At 36.9% G+C, this 17806-nt stretch overlaps 1 protein-coding gene across 2 annotated transcripts in view; it reads right to left on the bottom strand.

Moving 5' to 3' along the window:
* The window catches only part of LOC132378970 (A disintegrin and metalloproteinase with thrombospondin motifs 14), a 201435-nt gene that overhangs the window by 64967 nt on the left and 118662 nt on the right, over positions 1-17806 (bottom strand). For both annotated transcript variants that reach the window (XR_009507247.1, XM_059946364.1), the window contains exon 5: positions 8175-8258. Coding sequence is in view for 1 of the 2 variants with exons in the window: in XM_059946364.1 (XP_059802347.1) it covers positions 8175-8258 (84 nt within the window). In the remaining variant the exon portion in view is untranslated. The remainder of the gene's footprint in view (positions 1-8174; positions 8259-17806) is intronic.

The following is a 17806-nucleotide window of genomic DNA, read 5'->3' as shown; positions in this document are numbered from 1 at the left end:
CTTACCCTAACACACCCCCACGATTCTGGTCCTCATGTTTTTTTTAAACTGCATACAAGTCCAATGTGGCTTGTTGGTTGTTGTATTTCACTGTTATGAATGCCATTCCCACAGGAATGATCTTATCTGCAGTATAAGTTCTTAGTTGGATATCTATAGGCTTCAATTCAGTATCTTTGAAATGCCATTCACACTCATTTTGTGGGGTGACTGAAACAGCTGAGCCAGTGTCCAATTCTATTTTAATTAATTTACCATTACGTCTGATGCAAGCCATATTGCTTCTCTATTGTTACTTTTCACACTGTAAATCTCAAGACTAGCCAGTCCTGTGTAACTCTCACCATTATCAGATGTTTCAACAGCATGCAGAATAGTGCTCTTTTTGGAACTGCAACTTCATATTTTATCTTTTTCTCTTCCTAGTGTAATCCATTTATTTTTTGCCGGCTCAATATGCTCTTAGTATGTGTCCTACTTTGTTGTATTTCCTGCAAGTTTTGCCTTTAAACCTGCATGGTTTATGTGAGCTCCTGCCACAAAGGTAACATATTTTGTTCAGACAGGTAGGTTTCTGGTTAGACGTTGCAATTTGTTCACACTCACTTTCTTTCCTGACTGTAACTCAGTTGCATCCGTCTGCAGTTTCCATTGATAGAGCGATTTCAACTGATCTTTTGTGCCTTAGTTATTACTGTTTGAATGCTTTCTTGTAAGATTCCACACACTAAATGACCTCTCAGTGCATCATTAAGCTCATCACTGAACTAACAATGATCAGACAATTTCTTCAATTCAATTACATAAGCTGAAATTGACTCCCCTTCCTTTTGATTCCGGTTATGAAACCTAAAGCACTCTGCAATCAACAGTGGTTTCAATTCTAATTGTTCCTGCATTACCAAAGCTAATTTTGGCTGGTTTGGTTGGAGCAGTCAAACTTCTAAGCAAAGTGTATGCTTTTCCACCTAATGCACTCAGCAAAACTGGCTCTCAATTTTCATTGGCTATTTCAATAGCTTCAAAATACATCTTAATTTGCTCAATATCCAAAATCCAGTTACCTCCTATGCAATTGAACGTGTCAATCTTTCCAATGTAACCAAGCATTTCTACTTTTATTATATATTTATGATTACCATTACCCAGTACTCACTGTTTAAAAACCTGTGAATTTTGTCCGCTTTCTGCCATTTTTTTTTATAAACATGACTGTCTTTCCTTTTCTGAAGAAACCACATGTTGCACTTTAAAAAATGTGAATGGCTCGCTGCCTTTTTTTATAACTCGATCATCTCTTTTCAGATCAACAGATAGCTAATTATCTCGAGTTCATTTGAAATCCCATCTTCATTACCACTGTTATGCATTGTAATTCCAAAAGATTAAACTAATTGAAAGAAAAACATGGAACTGACGGATGCATGTCTTAATTTAATTTTTTACTTTAATGAGGTGTGCACTTATGACATGGTGGCGTAATGACTTTGCCATTCACGTACTTTAATATATAACCTGTACTGAATTATGTAAACAAAGAATACTTACTCAAACAATATATTTACAATATTACTCAAATATTAATGAAATACTAAATACACAATTTTTCTATTACTCCTACTTCATTTTTTCTCTCCTGTTCTTTCTAAGCTCTCATATTTGTTCTTTTTTATTTCATGCTTTGTTGATTTAACATTCATGGATTTCATTTTTAATGCTTGTTCATTTTTGTTGCCATCTTGTAACTCATTCCCTAACTATTTCCACACTTTTAACTTCTGCTGGATCTCTTGTAAAGGTGAGCTAGTCCAGAAGCAAATGAACAAAGTTAAGAACTTATTATTGATTAGTAGGCCAGAGCACGCACTCGGTATTTGGGCAGACTGAAGTTGTCTAAGCTGTGGGACAAACAAGCAATCCAGCTTGGAAACGCTCAAAGACAGCAGAAAGCCTATATGATTTCATCCCTTTATTGTTAAAGCCATCTTCAACATTGTTTTTATCCTTGTTATTTGTATCTAGGATCACTTGGTTATAAAAGATGATCTGATGATGGAACCAAAATGACAATCATTAACTAAATAAAGGAACCTAAGGAAGCCCTGATGGATTAAACGGGTACTAAATTCTGGGACTAGAACTTGTATTTTAGGAATAAGCACGTAAAAGCCTTGTCAAGAACAGATAGAGAAGGCAATTGGGAAGGTATCAGTCTAAACCAAATGTTATTTTTCCCCTATGTTTAAATTTGATGTATGATATCTTAAGGAGTAGTATTTCGAGCTGAGACCAATTTAAAAAACATGAATACTTGATGGTGCAAGATAATAGACTCTGATAAATTTAGATATTCATGATCTTGCATTATGTTGGCAAGTAGTATAATGGCTGAACATGAAGTATTAATACAACTGAACTAAACTCCAAGATATCATTTAATTTTAATATTAAATAGAGAAATTTCAAATGCAAGAGAAAAGCAATTTTTATTTTTCATAATTTAGAAATATTAACCTGTGATTTTCATGACAAATAAGTGCAAAAATGTACAGAACAGTTCAGAATGTTGTGAAGCATGGTAATCGGAAACATTATCCATCTTTCTCTTAAGATTCTTTATGCATTTTCTTCATTACTTCCTTTTATTTACTTTTTTCTGTCCCATAATATTCAATTTAATATAACTCCATGGAAACTTTGAACATTTTACCAAACAGATCAAATTTAGGATTTCTGCAAGATTTGCTTTGATTTTCATCCATTATTTATTAGCTGTAGCACATCCATGGGTTGGTCATTCGTTCAGTGATCCAAAAGTGAGCAGGTGCAAAAACACCTCAGACTGCTCAAAGAAAATTTTGACCTCAGCATAAAATATAATCCTGAATTCTTTAAAGGCATACTGATTTGTTAATTATAAATCTCTTTGATCAGAGACTGTGACAGTAAAGCAAGGGTAAATTTTAGAGTAAAATACATGCGTCCCTACAGATGGACAAGGCAGCCTGTTGTATCACACTTGGATAGCAAGTTTAATGACAATGAACACAAGTACCTGTGACTTCAAAAAATACTACCCTTCAGTGATCTCTTGATATGTATCTTCTGCAGGCTAAAGCTCATCCCTCTACACCATTTCTATTCATGTACCTGTCCAAACACTTTTTTAAACGCTGTACTCACATCTACCACTTCCTCTGACAGTTTGTACCACATATCACTATCTTTACCCTTTCACCTTAAATCTACTGTATGCTCCCTTGTTTTTGACTCCCCTACCCTGGGAAAAAGATTGTGACAATTTACTTTATCCATGTCCCTCATATTTTTTTATATCTCTAAGTTCACCCATCAGCCTCCTGCACTCAAAGGAAAAAAGCTCCAGCCTATCCAGTTTTTCTTTATAACTTAAGCCCTTTAGTCCCATTAACAACTTTCTAAATCTTCTCTGCACCGCTTCCAGCTTAATGACATACTTTCTATAGTCATGTGACCAGAACTACATATAATATTCCAAGTGTGGTCACCAACACCTTGTACAGTTGTAATACGACATCCTAACACTTGTAATCAAAGCCCTGATCAATGAAGACAAATGTACCAAACTCCTTTTTCTCATTACTCGGCTTATCTGCCCCATCACTTTTAGGAAAGCATGTACTTTTACTCCTAGGACCCTCAGTTCTAAAACACTCCCAGAACTCTGCCATTTATTGTCTAAATCTTTACCGAAATTCATTGTAGACACCCAAATATTAAACACAGCAGCAATGAAAATTTACACTACAGGAGGTGGTTATTCAGCCCATTAAAGGAACTGTCCAGCCCAAGGTTCATAATATTGCAGGCCAAGTACACATTCCACATTTTAAAGTAATTAAGTCTTCTGTTCTTGTTACATCTTCATATACAAAGTTACAAATTGCTATCATTCTCTAAATAAAATTGTTTTCTCTCATCTCTCCTCGACTCCTTCTACCAATGACCTTAAGTCTGTGTCATTTGATTTTTGGCCCTCTGATAAGGTCCATCCTTCTACAGAGGCATTTCATAATTTCAAACACTGCCTGCCCTCAATCTCCTCCGTTTCAACAAAAACAACTTTAGTTTATTCAACCTGTTCCTAGTTAAAATGGCAGCATTCTCATAAATCTCTGCACCAACTCAGATGCAAACACGTCTTCTCAGTATTCAGAACTGTACACAATACAAACTGTGATCTAAACAGCAGTATATAGCAGTTTTGTTTAATCTGTGCTTATATTCTATGCTGTACTGAATTTCAAAATACAGTATCCTGTCTATCATTTTACTTTATCAATCTGTTCTAGTACCTTTCAAGGATTAGTAGATGTAATCACTGATATCCTTTTGATCTTCCACATTATTCCACACAAATCCATTTATTTTATTTTCCCTTCCCTTGTTGCACTTCCCCAAATACATTAAGTTGAACTTCTCCGGATTAAATTCTATTTGCCACTTTCTACCCAACAGGGTAGTCCACCTATCTTGCTGTAGTCTAAAGCTTTCTTCATTGTGCACCACATGGCCCATTTTTATGTCTTCTGTAAAATTTGTCATCATACTCCTTACATTTCGGCACAGCTACCAGAGCTGCTCCCTCACAGCTTCAGACATCTAGGGTCAATCCTGACCTCCAATGGTTTCAATGTGGTGTTTGCAAATTCTCCCTGTAACTGAGTCCATTTCCTGTTGGTGCTCCAGGATTTTTTTTTCCACGTTCCAAAAATGTGCAGGTTGCCTGTTAAATCTGTCAGTTGTACACAGTACGTAAACATCTGGTGGAGAGTTGGTGGAATGATGAGAATAAAATGAAAAGGACTGAAGGGCCCATCTCTATGCTGTGTGTGACTCCAAGTCCACAGTGAGCCCCCATGAAACTCTGCTAAGATCTGTCCTTGAAATATAGAACACCAGTCAATTTTGATCTTTTGGTTCCTACCAAATTTGGATCTGATTTGCCACTCCACGTGAATGCAAAAGGCTTTTACTTTTATTGATAAACTATCTAAGGAGGACCTTCCATAAGCCTTGGTAAAATTAATGAAAACTATATTAATAATTTTGCTCTCATCATCCCTCATTACCTTTTTGAAAGTGAATCAACTGAATCACACAGGATCTTCCCATAATAAATCCAGAACCACATTGATTATAAAAAAATAGGAAGGTGGAGTGTGTGATACAATGCATTCTTGCTCCGCTATTACATTTCATTTTGCATCCAACACTTTTGACGTCAAGTGAAAAAGCTAATTCCTATGTGCTAATTTCTTTTTGTGGAAGAAACAATGTACATTAGTTCTCAATGATTAAATTGAACAATCAAATTGCTTCAATACAAGCTGTACAGTCGACAATTATAATATTGAACTGGAAGAAGCTGAACAAATATTGCAGAGGAGAAAGCTTATGGTTTTCCATCTGCATGAGGACCAAGCACATCACAATTGCTTCTAATATTCCTTGTACTTTATAATAAAATGACTAATTCAAGATCTTATTTAAACAAACTAAAATATTTTAATTCACCATTTACTATAAATGATAAAAAGTTTTTAATTAAAAAGCTTTATTTTCTACAATTTATGTTAAATAATTCCAGACATCTACTTCAACTGTTTGCAAACAAAAAGTCAAAGGAACAATTAATCCATAACATACTTAAACATTCTAAGGAAAATTATCAAAATAAATGGACTGTCAAAATGAAATAGGCTTCAAATAAAATTCTTCGGTGGAAAGGTAAGACCCAAAACAGCACAGCCCAAGTTGACATCTTGTGGTCTTTAGACCAGTACAGTGAAATCTGGTTAATTGGGACACATCAGGACCAGTACATTTTGGCCCAATTAAACAGCTGTCCCAATTAGCTTAAATTTCATACAAATAGATAGAAAGATATAAAAAAGACAAACTACTTTTAATTGAATAACACACACAAAACGCTGGTGGAACTCAGCTGGCCAGACAACATCTATGGAAAAAAGTACAGTCGACATTTCGGGCTGAGACCCTTCAGCTGTACTCATTTCCATAGGTGCTGCCTGGCCTACTGAGTTCCTCCAGCATTTTGTGTGTGTTGCTTGGATTTCCAGCATCTGCAGATTTTCTCGTTTGTGATTTAACTAAGTAACAAATTACATATTTAAATAAAATACAGAACAATGGAGAAAACTGCTAATGCTACTGCAGCACTATAAAACAGTGTATTAGTTCCTAGTAGTTATTGTTGGAGGAATTCATCTGGTGTACATTGCCATGTATGGGAATATCCAAAGAGGATAGCACCTCTGGGAATGGCATTCTGGGCAGTTCACTCACCTTCAGTCCCAATTGGAGTATCAGCTCTCACCTGTGGCTTCAAGTAGCTGTTACATGCGACAGCGGCCACACCCTGGTGTACCACTTCAAAAGGTGAGCTAAACCAGGTGAGGGTAGCCACCAAGCCCATAAGCTGGTGAAACAGGGACATGTCTGCACTAGCATGTGAAGTCAGCTCCAGCAGACTGGGCAGGAGAGATCAAAAGAATATCCAATGGCCAAGAAGGCTTTATGCAACACTTCATGGGGAGTGAAGGACAGAAAAGGCACTGAAGAAGTCATGGTTATCCACTGCAACAAAGCAAGACCCCAGTTTGTGATAACTACGGTACCACTGAACACAGACTTGTGAGGTTGAGAGAGTGGAACTGTCCCAGTTCAATGGATTCACCACTTTAAAAACTCTCCAGCACAGATTTTACTGTCATCGTCAGATACAATGGATAACCAACATGCTGCAGTGTTTTTTCTGATTGATTGTAAATGAACATTATCAGTGCAGACAGCTAGTGAAGATAATGGACAGCCTTCATACAACGCTTTCGATGACTGCATCTTCCAAATCTTCTTTTTCACTGTAACATTCAAGATGATTGTTGATGGCTTCAAGTTCTTCAAAGTTCCTAACTTGTCAAAGTAGTGAAATTGTTTCATTTTCAATCCAGGCCATTTGTCATCTTCAAGCCTGAATGCTTGAAATCCCATGAGCAAAACAATTGTAAATTGTTTTACTACTTATTTCTTGACAGCTATCAGTGACAAAATCACTGCTTTTAGAACACAAAATATGTAAATAACACCACTTAAAACTGTTCGCTCTAAGTACACTGTAGTATCTAACGGCCACACAAGCTCACCTGACTGATACTTGTTAGAAGCTCTTTGGTAACAGTTTTGTGTCTCAATTAAGTGACATAGTGTCCCAAATAAATGAAGGGAAACCTGGCTATTTTCTCAATTAGTTTCTGTTGTTTAAGAGCTGGCCTAAATAAGTGGCTGCTCTAATTAACCAAAGGACCAATTAACCAGAATCTACTGTATTAATAAATCAAAGAGCGCTTGATTACCAAATCCAACATATTACTATTTTAATCTTCTACATTCATCAAACAGCTACTTAATATTTTAGTACAAATAAATTTATAAAATAGGTATTTTACTTTGTGCATTGCACAATACTTAGCTTGCAAATATCATGGAAGGTATTAGCTAAGCATGTAGCCATTGATCTTGTAGATAATAATGAAATAACAAAATACAGCCATGTTTACCAAATGAGTAAATTAGTTTTTGAGTATGTGATAGAAAGATGTGTGAACTAAGAAAGCAAGTTTTGCATTTCAGCAGATTTTATTTAGGCATTATTTTCCAATGTTATACATAAAGGGCCTAATCAGCCCTTTCCATCTTTCAAGTTTAATGTAAGGGAGAAAGCACAATTAATGGAATAAGGACACTGCAGTCAACAAAGAAGAGAACCAGAGCACCATGCAAATACTTAATTCATAACTGAAGAACAGGTAGAAAATCATTATAGGAGTGTTATATGACCATTACCACATTGTTAACAGGGTCATCTCTGCAAATGTCAGCCATACTTGAAGCCTCTGAACTCTTTGTATTCCACATCATTATAATTCCTTTGAAGAAAATTCAAACGATTTGCCTACAGAAATTATTGTAGGTTACATTATACTTATGGATCCTACATAGTACACTAAAATCACCTACACTTCATAATTAATTAAAATTTGTGTAATCACTTGTGAAAACTTAGTAATTATCATATAAAGGCTAGTAAAATAATCATATTGTCATTGACTCACCTGCCTGTAGCCGATCATAATCATCCTGACCAAAACTATGTTGATGTGGGTACCTAATGATTCATCATGGTAGATTTCATCAACCTGAAACAACAAAACCATACACTTTTAAATTCGGTATAAACAAGCTTCTGCTGGGAATGTCAATACAGACAAATGATTCAAATTCAGGAATGTGTACCATCCTCTGATCAATAACTCCCATTTGAAGTAAAAGCAATTTTTTTTCTCTTTAACCAATAATAGTTTTAAAATCAATGTGTGATGGTGCGATTTACACCTGGAATAATAAAGTAAACAGGAATGTTTGTTGTTTCTGATGAGAACCACATTAAAAGCTTCCAATTACTGCATGTTTGCCCAATGGAGATGACTGGATGTGCATAAAGAGCAAACTTCTGGGCTTTTATGTTTAGAGTATGTAAAACCAAGTTTCTGTAATTTTTAAAACTTTTAGAACTGAAATTGGGGAGAACTGGAAATACATCCACAAGTAAAACAACTTCCATCTCAATTGCTACATTGCTTTCTTAATTAACGTCCTTGCAAATTGTCATTAAAACATTCTTTACTGGTGTTCAAATCAGATTGGCTTTAATAGTCAGAATTTAAAGAGGTTGTTGTCCATCATTCATGAGAATGACCCAGGCGTGTAGCCAAAACAACTGCTGCTTTAGATTCAGCAATCCTAAACTGCATGGAGTTTGTGCATTCTCTATTTGACTGCACAAGTTTCTTCTGGTTCTCTGGATTTTTTCTCAGATTTCAAAGACGTGCTTGTTGTTAATTTGACATTGTAAATATCCTAAGTGTTTATTTACAATGTAGTGTAAATGTAATCTTTTGGATATGTAAAAGCTCATTTTTGCATTTTCTAATACAGTATCTGAAAATGTTGGTTAAATCTTGGGGGAAATTCATTGAAATCTGGAGGAAATAAAATAAAATTAATGTAGATGGTTGCTTGACTAGAAAGAATTTGCTGGATCTGTTTGTGTGCTATCTGACTGGGATTCTGTGATTCATTTCTGAAATTAAACAGAACCCACAAGGATGAAAACTAAAAACATCAACTTCATCCTTAAAAATCTTGATTATTAATTTTATTTTGTTTTGGGACAGTCCAAAGAGTTTGGAACATTTTGTAATATATATTTCAATGACTGTGTTAAATTAGAATCTCATCAGATCAACAACCTATCAAAAGAGAGACTAACCCATGGCTATGAAAACATGAAAATTGTCTGTATTGAACAAGTTTACCATACGAAAACAATTTAAACTGTAGAACATATCAGCTACAATGCTACACAGATGTTCAAACCTAATCAAATCTAATCTATCCGTGAGATCAAGGAATGTGAGAAACTATTTATTATGTACATTGGTCTTCTCCTTGGACTAAAGTAAGTGCATTCCACGTATGAAGCTAAGCTGGTACAGAGTTCTGCCAAAGAAAGAATTGGTCGCATTGGAAGCGATGAGAAAAGGCTATTACATGGCAATCTGAAGTAACTGCCTAGGTCAACAGCGTATTTCCCAGTAAGGTGATTAAACTTTCTGAAAGAGACTCTTTAAATCAGTGTAATTTTAATGTGTTAGAAATTTCTATCAGAGTATTACTTTTTGTATTGTTGGCAACAATAGTAAGAGGACAAGGAGGAGGCGGAATGGTTGCATACATGATCTGAAATGTAACAAAACGTAAGAATGTGTGTTACTTTTGCCTTTTTTACATGTGCATATACATTCTAATAAACATGAACAGATCTGGAAATTGCTTTGGAAGTGCTGATGTACTACCAGTCACTCAAAGCTTTTAATTTCACATTCTACACGAGGAAGGAACTATAACATTATAAAAATGAGGAAGGAATTATAAAATATTTGAAAGCAACATATCTTTCATGAAAACTACTGTCTTCGATTTCATGAAATGTGAACACATTAACAGAAGATCATAAATAAAAAAATACAAAGAATGCTATCTACGAAGAGAGGAACACATTTAGCATTTCAATCTATGACATTTCATCAGAATTTATCTGTACGTGGATGGACTTCCTGGGTTTTGACATGTAGCAAATCTCTATCTCTCCAGAACGGGGGTTCCATGAGAAATTCAGAAATTCCATATATATTCAGGCTATGTGGTACATGCAGTAAATGGATAAAAAAAATTATCATGTTAATGTTTCTTGTCAATCAGCTTGTCATTGACAACAAAATCTAAGGTTTTGATTTACCACCCTGAGCTCTGACTACAGAAGATGGATGGATTAAAAATAAGAGGGAGCACACTTCAACCAGCCACAAGAGCACATGCTGCCGTTTTGATGTAGTGAGTTCCTTGTAACATCATGGCCCATTCAGTGAGATTAAGATGCTTGAATTTCTGTGATGAGGAACGTATGGGTCAACTAGTAGATGAATAAACCAGATAAGAATGTAAATCCAATCAGGCAATGAGCGGATTTAACTTAGATACCTAAATAAATCTGAATAGTAAAAAGACTAGCATCACTAATGACAAAACAGCTTATTTTTATATGATGAAGTTAACTGTCCTTATCTGATCTGGACTAGACATGGCCTTAGGCCTTTAAAAATGTGGCTGGTTTTGAAATGCCTCAAGGAGCGCAAGCTTGCAAGCCCCTCACATAAAAAGACAGATTACACTGAAGCATGGTCACTATTTGTTGGCCTTCACATTCCATGAATGAATGAATGAAAACGAAATGGTATTTCAATCAGTCCTCTACAACACAGAGGGGTATGGGGTAGCGTTGGAAAAAGCTCACCAGACGAATTCCTGGGACGTCCCTGGATTTAGTGTCTGCAGATTTTTTTTTATTGAATTCTTGGAACATTGGGATTGCCATGAGGAAAATACAGATGCACTAGGCCTATATTTGCTAGGTTTATAACAATAAGAGACCTGACTGAAGACGTCAAAATTTCTGACAGCAGTCGTTATACTGGATGCAGGAAGAAGGTTTCTCCCAGATAGGGAAAGAGTGTGTCTCAATCTCAGGAAGTAGCTGGAGCATCTAGCACAACATGAGATTGAAAGAGTGCGGAGAAGATTTACTAGGATGTTGCTGTGTCTTCAGGAGTTGAGTTACAGGGAAAGATTGAATGGGTTAGGACTTTATTCCTTGGAGCGTAGAAGAATTGAGGGGATTTGATAGAGGTTTACAAAATTATGAGGGGTATAGACAGAGTAAATGCAAGTAGGTTCTTTCCACTTAAATTAGGAGAGATAAATATGAGAGGACATGGCTTTAGAGTGAAAGTGGAAAGATTTAGGGGGAACTTCTTCACTCAGAGAGTGGTGAGAGTGTGGAACGAGCTGCCATCTGACACAGAAAATGCGGGCTCTCTCTTAAATTTGGAGGGTTATGGACTGGGTGTAGGTCAATGGGACTAGCGGAATAAAATTTCAGCACAGACTAGAAGGGCTGAATGGCCTGTTTTCTGTGCTGTATGGAGAGGAAGCTCTTCACTCTGAGTTAACTATCATGGAGAGCTGTGGATCTCAAACTACTTATTTAGCAAGAAGGAAATCAGGGATAATCCTGGAAACTACAAACTGGTGAGTCTCACATCAGTGGTAGTGAAGTTACTGGAGAGAACTGTAAGGGTTAGAATTTATCAGCATTTGGAAAACCATGGTCTAATTAGCATGGTTTTGTGTGCAACAAGTTGTGTCTTACTAACTTGATTGAGTTTTTTGATGAACGTAAATTTTATGTATTACAGCAATAAAGTTGTCACATTATAGTACATTAAGAACCAAATACTTAAGTCATTTTGACATTTCGGGCCGACCCTTCAAGGTCTTTACTCTTTTCCACAGATTTCCAACATCTGCAGATTTTCAATCACAAACGAGAGAAAATCTGCAGATGCTGGAAAGCCAAACAACACACACAAAGTGCTGGAGGAACTCAACAGGCCAGGCAGCATCTATGGAAAAGGATACAGTTGACGTTTCAGACCAAGACCCTTCAGCAGAGAAAAAATGATGAAGAGTCTGAGGTAGAAGGTAGGGGAGGGGAGAAAAAGATACAACCAGGGGAGGGGGAGAGGAGGTGAAGTAAAGAGTTGGGAAGTTGATTGATGAATAAGGATTAATGGACAAGGGAGACAAGAGTGGATGTAGTGTACCTGGACTTCCAGAAAGCTTTTGATAAAGTCCCACATAGGAGATTAGTGGGCAAAATTAGGGCACATGGTATTCGGGGCAGAGTACTGACATGGGATTGAAAATTGGCTGGCTGACAGGAAATTAAGAGTAGGGATTAACAGGTCCCTTTCGGAATGGCAGGCTGTGACCAGTGGGATACCGCAAGGTTCGGTGCTGGGACCGCAGCTGTTTACAATATACATTAATGGTTTAGATGAAGGGATTAGAAGTAACATTAGCAAATTTGCTGATGACACAAAGCTGGGCGGCAGTGTGAAATGTCAAGAGGATGTTATGAGAATGCAGGGTGACTTGGACAGGTTGGGTGAGTGGGCAAATGTATGGCAGATGCAGTTTAATGTGGATAAATGTGAGGTTATCCACTTTGGTGGCAAGAACAGGAAGGCAGATTACTATCTAAATGAAGTCAAGTTAGGAAAAGGTGAAGTACAACGAGATCTAGGTGTTCTTGTACATCAGTCAATGAAAGCAAGCATGCAGTGAAGAAAGCTAATGGCATGCTGGCTTTTATAACAAGAGGAATTGAGTATAGGAGTAGAGGTCCTTCTGCAGCAGTACAGGGCCCTGGTGAGACCCCACCTGGAGTATTTTGTGCAGTTTTGGTCTCCAAATTTGAGGAAGGACATTCTTGCTATTGTGGGAATGCAGCGTAGGTTCATAGGGTTAATTCCTGGAATGGCGGGACTGTCATATGTTGAAAGATTGGAGTGACTGGGCTTGTATACACTGGAATTTAGAAGGATGAGAGGGGATCTGATTGAAACATATAAGATTATTAAGGGATTGGACACACTGGAAGCAGGAAGCATGTTCCCGCTGATGGGTGAGTCCAGAACTAGAGGCCACAGTTTAAGAATAAGGGGTAGGCCATTTAGAACAGAGATGCGGAAAAAGTTTTTCACCCAGAGAGTGGTGGATATGTGGAATGCTCTGCCCCAGAAGGCAGTGGAGGCCAAGTCTCTGGATGCATTCAAGAGAGAGTTAAATAGAGCTCTTATAGATAGCGGGGTCAAGGGATATGGGGAGAGGGCAGGAATGGGTACTGATTGTGTATGATCAGCCATGATCACAATGAATGGCAGTGCTGGCTAGAAGGTCCAAATGGCCTACTCCTGCACCTACTGTCTATTGTCTATAATAAGATACAAGGCTGGAGAAGGGAATCTGATAGCAGAGGACAGAAAGCCATGGAAGAAAGAAAAACGAGGAGCAGCACCAGAGGCAATGGACAGGCAAGGAGATAAGGGGATGGGGAATAGAGGAGGTTTTCTGCAGATTTTCTCTTGTTTGGAGTTAAGTCGTTTTAAGTGATAGCATATAACAGCAACAGTATGAAATTAAAGACATCAAGTCACATAGCACGGACTCAGGCACTGTACCCAACTCCATGATAACTATCAAGTATCCACTGACATTAAACCTATTCTAGTCCTACAATATTCTCCCCCATATGCTTATTAACAACTTCCATTTCTCAATTGCACACCATGGGAAGCTTACAGTGGTAAATTAACCTACCAATACACCAGCCTTTGGGATGTGGGAGGAAAGCAGAATACCCAAAGAACCATATGGTCATGTAGAAAATGTATAAACCCACAGACAACCCAGAGGACAGGACTGAACCTGGATCACTTGTGCCCTGAGACAACAGATCTACTTGTAGCACCACTATGCCATGGGGTAAGATATGTCTCTTCACTGACATGAAAACTACACAATGCTCTGAAATATTAACTTGCCTTTAATTTTGTGAAATGGAGATATAAATTTGCTACTTGTCACCACATGAAAAGAAATAGATCAATTTTATTGCAGTTGAAGTTGACAGACCTCAGAACTTAAATTTAAAGTCTATTTTGTTTCAGCCATTGCTGAGCAAACACCTTGAACAGTCAGATTAAAAAAGCAAATCTTTCCTCAACTCTGAATGGTGAAATCTGTCTCCCTTAGCTCTGCATATAGTAACCTTGTTTAATCAAAAGAAATATTGCCTTAATCTGTGAAAACACTTCTTGTGCTTTAACAGCTTCATACAGAATGAATGTATTGACACTGGATGGGGTTCAATAGCTGAAGAAAGACGCGAGAGGCTGCTGATGTAGAACAACAAACTGACTTGTTGTGAAAAGATAAATATGCTCGTTCTGACATCAGCAAGGACAAAGCCAACATTCAGAAGTCTCATTCACAGACCAGTACTGAAGTATAGATCAATTGCTTGGCAATGAGGAATCTTCAGAAACGTATCCTATTTAGTTGTTCTGCATTTATCAAAAGAGAATGTATTTTAAATGATTTATCATTACTTGATAATCTTCATTTAAATATTACATTATCTGCCAGGACAGCTTTCAGCAAGTAGCCAGCATAAATAGCAACATTTCTGGGATTACATTCTAACAATGTTAAGATGTAGCTCAGAATGTTGCGTTAATTTCCTAAATGAAGGAATATGCTCCGATTACATTGAGAAGTTTTCAACAGACTGCATGTGAGCTCACTGGTGCAATTTAAGGCCCTTCAGAACTGGATTTATTTCTGGCAAGAGAGAAGACTCTTCTCTATACTAGGGGGTCCATTTGAAAAATGAAAAATAGACTCATCATGCTTGGTTTTCTTCTTCAATCCTTCTACTTAGGAAACCGTTACTTTAAAATATTTAAATTGTGAACAAGTTAATTTAACAAGTAAAATCTTCAGATTTAGATGCCTACAGGTAAAAATTAAAATGTAATTTTCTTGTATGTATGCACGCTTAGCATCATGAACAAAAATGGCATGGAGTGACTACTCAACTCTGAATATGTTGATGTAGCTTTTGATATAAAACAAAATTCCAATAATTTTCTAAAAAAATTCATATTTCTGTATTTCTATTTACATAATTGTGTCTGGCAGGTGGCGCAGTGACATCGGTGCCGGACTCCGGAGTGAAGGTTCCCAGGTTCGAACCCAGTCGGGCTGCTCCCGGACACGCTTTCCATCCGTGCCGGGTTGAGTGCCGAGCTTGCAACTCGGCCTCATAAAAAAAACAACTGTGCTGTGAGAAGGACGTGGGGGACCACTCACAGAATCCTTCCTGCAAGACAACCACTTGAAAAAAGAGTGGTCGCCAAGGCTCAGGTAGAGCATGGCACACAAAAAAAATTACATAATTAATCAAAGCATTATTAGAATGTGACATTTGCATGGGTATCCTGAATTAAGGTACGGTTTCAAAAGAAAAAGGGTGGGGTTAGGGATATTCTCTGCCAAAAATCCCAGGAAGTGGAGCTTCTAAAATTATTCCTAAAACACCCGAACATTTCAGTCACTGAACAGGTTTTACAGAGCAGCATTCTCCCAGCTTCAATCTGTGACTTTTGCATTCTACACTAGACCAGCAGTGAATCCCTAGATTTTCCAAACCTGGTATTATTCAGCACTTACACATAAACATTGAGCATTAATTAAGTCAGACTTGTATGACAACTTCCATTGCCAAAAGGTCTGGTATTATTCATCACATATTGACAAAGAATGGTTTTAAATTATCAATGGTATCTATAGATTGAATTTGACTAAGACTAGAGAGAGAATGAGACTTATGCTTTTAGTACATCCAAAATACCTTTTAACAGATTACACAATGTCTATTATAGACGGCATATTCAAAATAGTAAGGCAAACACATATAATGATACAACATCCTAAAATAACCAAATGTTGAAAAAGTAGAAGTGATGGTTTTAGCAAATTAATTCTGTAAACTAATAGCTACTAAAACAACAAAAAAAATCCACTTCCAAAATCCTGAGTTTTCTGTTTTTAGCTCAACAAGTCGCAAGAAAGCAAGAATGTATACTGATCCATGACAACCAAAACTATATGAAGCGTCTGGAGATCAAGGAACTCTGGCTCAGAGCAGATGAGGTGGAGTCCAATACACATAAACAGTGGTCACTTTATTAGATACCTCCTGTATCTAATAACTTGGTCCCTGGGTGTATGTTTGTGGTCTTCTGCTGCTGTAGCCCACCCACTTCAAGGTTCAACATGTGCATTCAGAGATGCTCTTCTGCACAATGCTTGCTGTATCTCTCGGTTATTTGAGTTACTATTGACTACCTGTAAGCTTGAATCAGTCTGACCATTCTCCTTTAATCTCTTTCATGAACAAGTGTTTTCTCCCACAGGACTGCAGCTTACTGTATAGTTTTTGTTCTGGCACCTGAACCACAAATGAACCCCTTAACCATGTCTATGTGCTTTAATTGTTGAGTTGCTGCTGCAAGATTAGGTATTTGCATTGAGGAGCAGGTTTGCAGGTGTACCTAATAAAGTAGCCTTTAATGTAAATTTACTCTTTTATAGCATTTTACATACCAATGACCACAGTCCAAGAAGGTTATAAATATTTCTCTCTTCAAGCTGTGATTCTTAATGCCAAATATTTCTTGCCAAAACAGCAGGAAGACTATGCAGTTCAAGAATAAAGAAATATCCTGATTCTGATTTGAGATTATCTGTTAATTGTATAAGGACAAAAGCAGGTAATTTGTTGTATTTCCTTTTTATCTCTAATTGTCTCTTCAGACCAAGTTACACGGAATCACCTACTCAGTGCTTTTCTAGACTTTGTTTATATTCTGGGGAAAAAAAATTTCCTCTCAGTCATCTTCATAAAAAGCTCATGGGATCATCTAGCTATTCTTACATTGAAAACAATTGCAAAAAAAATTAGTTATTGATACAGGAACAGTTGTGTGTTTAGTATACAGGCTCTTGTGTAAAAATATAAGGAACCTTCCAAAAAGCATATGTTGTACTAGGAAGTTAGCCTGTTTTATAATTTTGCATGTGTAACTGGCATTAGGAGTAAACAGGCATTATTTAGCTACTTCATATCTGAGAAATTACAAACTTAAAATTCCTTTTATCATTGATGGTGTTTAGCTGACTGTGATAGTCAACCTGTTTGGGGAAATGTACTACAGATTTTACTGAGACATATACACATAATTCTATATTTGATGACATTGAAAATACCATAGGTCATGCAAGATCTATGGAGAGAGACAGAGGATAAAAATTTTAAATTGCAGAAAAGGTGGGAGAAGGATAGAAAGAAAATAAGGAATATCTTTGATAGGGAAGAAACACAATAATATAGTATTATTAACTGAAGGAGGGTGATGAATGCTTCTTAATAGAAGCAAAACCAAGAAATATGTTAATAAAATGATTGAGCACAGAAGAGAAAGTGATACAGAACTGTGAGGCACAGAACACAGCAGTTACTGTAAACCTGAAACAAAAAAGAACAATAGAAAAGCCCAGGAGATCAGGCATTTATGGAGGGAGAGACAAACTCAGTTAATTGTACAAGTTGATGCCATAAAATGCAGTTACCTGAAAACGTTAAATTCAATGTTGAAAT

Source organism: Hypanus sabinus, chromosome 21, assembly GCF_030144855.1.
Source record: "Hypanus sabinus isolate sHypSab1 chromosome 21, sHypSab1.hap1, whole genome shotgun sequence".
NCBI lineage: Eukaryota > Metazoa > Chordata > Chondrichthyes > Myliobatiformes > Dasyatidae > Hypanus > Hypanus sabinus.
Note: the sequence above shows the minus strand (reverse complement) of the source record. Positions and strands in the feature narration are given on the sequence as shown.